The sequence below is a fragment of the Mus caroli genome, unplaced genomic scaffold (assembly GCF_978045245.1).
Source record: "Mus caroli unplaced genomic scaffold, Mus_caroli_1 scaffold_2, whole genome shotgun sequence".
NCBI classification, from domain to species: domain Eukaryota; kingdom Metazoa; phylum Chordata; class Mammalia; order Rodentia; family Muridae; genus Mus; species Mus caroli.
The window spans coordinates 92,045,984-92,050,855 of NW_028227257.1; the positions used below are offsets into that span (position 1 = coordinate 92,045,984).

General features: G+C 32.6%; 1 protein-coding gene across 1 annotated transcript; it reads left to right on the top strand.

The window, feature by feature from the left end:
* The first annotated feature begins 3,577 nt into the window (after nucleotides 1–3,577).
* On the top strand, nucleotides 3,578–4,513 carry LOC110290222 (olfactory receptor 4P4-like). Its single transcript, XM_021156715.2, has one exon. It carries the CDS (start codon nucleotides 3,578–3,580, stop codon nucleotides 4,511–4,513), a length of 936 nt encoding a protein of 311 aa, XP_021012374.1.
* Nucleotides 4,514–4,872: the final 359 nt, after the last annotated feature.

The following is a 4,872-nucleotide window of genomic DNA, read 5'->3' on the forward strand; positions in this document are numbered from 1 at the left end:
ATAGGAGCCTGATATAGCTGTCTTCTGAGAGGCTCTGCCAGAGACTGACAAATACAGAGCTAGTTGCTCAGAGCTAACCATTGGACTGAGCATTGGAGGACTTAGAGAAAAGACTGAAGGAGCTGAAGTGGTTCGCAACCCTATAGGAAGAACAACAATATCAACCAACATTATCCCCCAGAACTCTCAGGGACTAAACCACCAACCAGAGTGCACATGAACGGATCCATGGCTCCAGCTGCATATTCAACAGAGGACTTCCTTATCTAGCATCACTGGGAGGGTCGACCCTTGGTCCTGTGGAGACTTAATTCCCCAGAATAGGTGGATGCTAGGGTGATGAGGTGGGAGTGGGTGGGTAGGTGGTAGAGAACCTTCTTAGAAGCAGAGAGGAGGGTGAATGGGATAGGGGGTTTGTGGAGGGGAAACCAGGAAGGGGGATACTATTTGAAATGTAAATAAATAATGTCATTTATATAATATTTATAATAAAAAATTCCTAGGAATATTGAATTATTCTTCCCAACTCTCAAAAAATTCCAAGCCAGGAGTCTGAAAACACTGAGTAACTTGCTCCCCATCACAATGTGTCATAATTCTTAAATGTATCATTGTTTCTAAATAAATAAGCTTTTTTAATTTAGAAAAAGCAAAAAAAAAAACCCACAAAACAAAGGTATTCCAAGACAAGAACTCCCTAATAGTACCCCCTAATAGTACCATCAAATTATGGCCACATCTTCAACAATGAGCCTATTGTGGACACTTCAACTGGAACTGTAACGAGACGTATAGAGACAGAGACACTGAAAAAGACACACATACACATAATACACACAATTTATTGACTTCTTTCATCATCTATCACATTTCAAAGATTATTTGGCTAGTCTTAATTATCAGTGGGAGTAGCAATTAATATGAATTTTAACATTTATTTCTCTGTTCCTTTGCAAATCTCAAAACTAAATATTCAGTAAAAGAAGATGGAAAAGTTCATTACTGTTCTGTGACAGCTGACCAAAAATATTCAGATGCAAACCACAGAACTTATAAGAGACTGTCTCTGTTTTCTTTCATGATGTTCTTTGATGAGACTGAAGATTTTCTCTGTCTCTCTGTCTCTCTGTCTCTGTCTCTCTCTGTCTCAAACACACACACACACACACACAATTCCATTTATGTCTCATATCCAGAATCAAGATCCTCCCCCCAAAACAAAAACTCCAATGTTCGTTTAAAGATACTTAAGTGTTCTTCATGTTCTTCCAGGAAGGAAATTTCTTTGAGGAAAAGTCCTTGAGGATCTCTGGATCTCAACAATAATAATGCCCTCTAGAGACATCATGCTTAGAGAGTAGCCACTACAAAAGAGAAAAGTGAATTGTAGCTTCAATATTCAAAAGAGGCTTGAGAGTGAAGATTACAAATGCTGACAGCTGATAATTCTGTACTGTAAACATAACTTACAGAAAGCTTTTAAGGAAAGTGGTAGTCCTACATTCAAATGTAACGATGTTATGATTTCTTTTGTTTGTACTTGGTTACTGTCTTTTTTGAATTTGCTATGTATCTGTGAATATTTAGCTTTGAATATATCTTTAAATTGTACGTTTGAAATGTTCTCATCAATCTTTGTTAGACTAAATATGAAGAATGATTAGCTTTCCAGATGAAGGACAACTTATCCACTGAAGGAATATAGCACTATAAATCCATACATTTTTAAATCTTATTTTTCTTAAACAGTAGTGGAAATTTCTACATGGAAAAGAGAAATGTAATCTTGAAAATGTTTTGAGCTGTTAAATTTGTCAGGTCTGATTTATAGACTTCTGTTTTATTTCAGGTGTTCATGGTAAGAAAAATCAGCAAGATGAGCCAACAAGAAGTGTAATTGTGTGATGAGGAGTATTAGACACTAAACAGAAAATCATCCATAAGTTATGTGCAGATAATATTCATACTGCTCTCTTGTAGGTATTCAATGTTAACTTGTTATTTTAAAGTTGTTAATTCAAGTGTTATCAAAATTTGAACCAATGAGCTTTGATCCTATTTTTATTTCTAAGTTTCTTTAATTGCTAGAATTTTGTATTTGATTCCCTTTTTGGAACAAATTTTCTCCAGAAATAAAGCATAAATTTCAAATATAAATCTGATCTAATTTATTTAAAGAAATGAAACATTTACTATGTTTTGTGATGGTGCTATTTATTGTACACTTCTTTATGTTAAATTCTGATATTTCACTGATTAAATGGGAGACAAAGAATTAGGGAAGATATTCTTAAAACATGAGACATTTAAGAATTCTATTGTTAATATAATGAAAAAACATCTAAAATTAAAATTTTGAGTCAATATAATACATAATTATCTCTAAAGTTCTATTATCTATTTAAAGCCTCAAGTAGTCACAGAGGTCACTTTTACTAAAATTATAAAATAAGAAAAGTAAGGCTTAATACCCTAAACATGGCTTGCATTGAAGGATAAGATTTGCATAGGGTGTGGTTCCTAAATTAGGGGTCAGGTTCATGTTGAAATTCCTTCTGGCTATCATTTAACTTTTACTAACAAAGAGAGAGGGGCATTACTTGGTTCTTGCATTTCTCCTGGTCTAATAGCTTAATAATAGAACTTGATAGTGTAGCTTCAGAGAATAATATATGTAAATGTATAGATACATTCTGAAACAAATACAAACTAATATTTTAACTACAAAGAATATATTTGATTATATAATATCTTCAAATTTGTTGGCTGTACATATACTTGTAGGCTTCAAATTATCTGTGAATTACAGGAATTTTTCCTGAAGTGTTTATACACTGTTAATGAATCTATATTTGCCTAAAGATAATCTTTTATACTAATGTGTATATGAGTAATGCAAACAATTTTTCTTTCTTTTCAAAATCTCCATGATAAAAATTTGATATATTTTTACCTTCTTAATTATCTTCAGAACATAACCCACATAATATATATTATAAACTTGAATAAGTGATTTTCATTTAAATTTCAACCATCTTATTTTATGGAATATTTCTCATCAGTCATATAATTCTTCTTTAAAGTCAAAAATATTTTTTAAAAGTCAAAAATATTTTCCTTTAGAGAATATTGAGTTTGCTACTCTATTTTATGTCAGAGAGACATAAAACCCTACTAAATAATAACTGTTTTGAATAAAATGTGCAAATGAAACCATAAATAGGATGCACACTATATTATTTATTTTCCTGTTTCAACATTTTGCACATAAAAGTAACACATTTTCTTTTTATTGGAAAATTGTAATGATAATCTATATTTTAACAGATAAAAGATTTTCTTGATATTAATACTAAAATAGATTATTATGGATAATCAATAAGTAACTATTTGAAACACAAAAACTAAATTCCGAATACCAAGGCAATTTATGCTGACATAAATTATCAACTGGGATATTTAACAATAGTTTCCAATACTTGTTTATAATGCTTACGTAGTTGTGATTACATTGAAAATAATTTATCTAAATCTTTTTTCCATAGATATTCAATTATCCTTGTATAGTCTATATTAAATGGAATGCCAGAGGAACATATCAGAATTTCTTCTTATGGGGCTATCTTCCAAGCAAAACATTGAAGTATTTTGCTTCATGTTCTTCTTATTCTGCTATTTTGCCATCTTGTCTTGGAATCTGTTGATTCTTTTCTCAATTAGGTGCAGTTCTCTGTTCAACCAACCTATGTACTATTTCCTCAGTCATTTAGCTTCTATGGACATTTGCTATACCTCCTGTGTGACACCCAAATTGATTGGGGATCTGCTTGCAGAAAGAAAAACTATCTCTTATACAAACTGCATGCTACAGGTCTTTGCCATGCACTTCTTTGGAATGATTGAAACCTTAATCCTGACAGTCATGGCTTTTGACCGCTGTGTGGCCATCTGCAAGCCTCTCCACTACAGGGTCATCATGAGCAGAAACAGGTGCTATGTCTTTATCTTGGCTTCCTGGGTTGGTGGTGTTGCCCATTCCTTTCCCCAGTTTATGATGCTAGTCTGTTTGCCCTTCTGTGGACCCAATGAAATAGACCACTACTTCTGTGATGTTTTTCCTTTGCTGAAAGTTGCTTGCACTGATACCTACATCACTGGTGTCCTCATGGTTGCCAATTCAGGAATGGTTGCCTCTATTATCTTTGTTCTCTTGTTTGGTTCATATGTAGTTATACTGTTCACATTAAGGAATTACTCAGCAGAAGGGAGACGCAAAGCTCTTTCAACCTGTGCGTCCCACATCTCTGTGGTTATTTTATTCTTTGGATCTACGATCTTTGGCTACCTTAGACCTCCTACCACTTTCCCTGAAGACAAAATCTTTGCACTGTTTTACACTATCATTGCTCCTATGTTCAACCCCCTCATATATACTCTAAGAAATAAAGAGATGAAGACTGCCATAAAGAAGGTTTGGTGTCAGATGTCATTTTTTGGAGAAAAATTTAATTAATTTGCTTTACTAATAGCATGATAAAACACTGTACAACTATTTAACTCACTTTATCATCAAGAGGAACAATTAGTGATTCAACTGTTCCAAATTTTGTTCATTCATAATTAGCAATAATGAGATTATGAAGAATAATTACTAACAAATATTTTGCTTTGCAACCTAGTAAGAAAATGAACAATGAAATTACTCTGGGTTAAAGAAATGGTTTTTATATTATACAATCATTTTCTGTATCAATTTAATATTATTAGCTCCTTGACTTGATTTATTTCATGATGATAAACATTTTTTTCAGGCACAATTAGGAATAGATTGAAACTGTCTTCAGAAGAAGTGCTATAGTAATGAACTTTGTA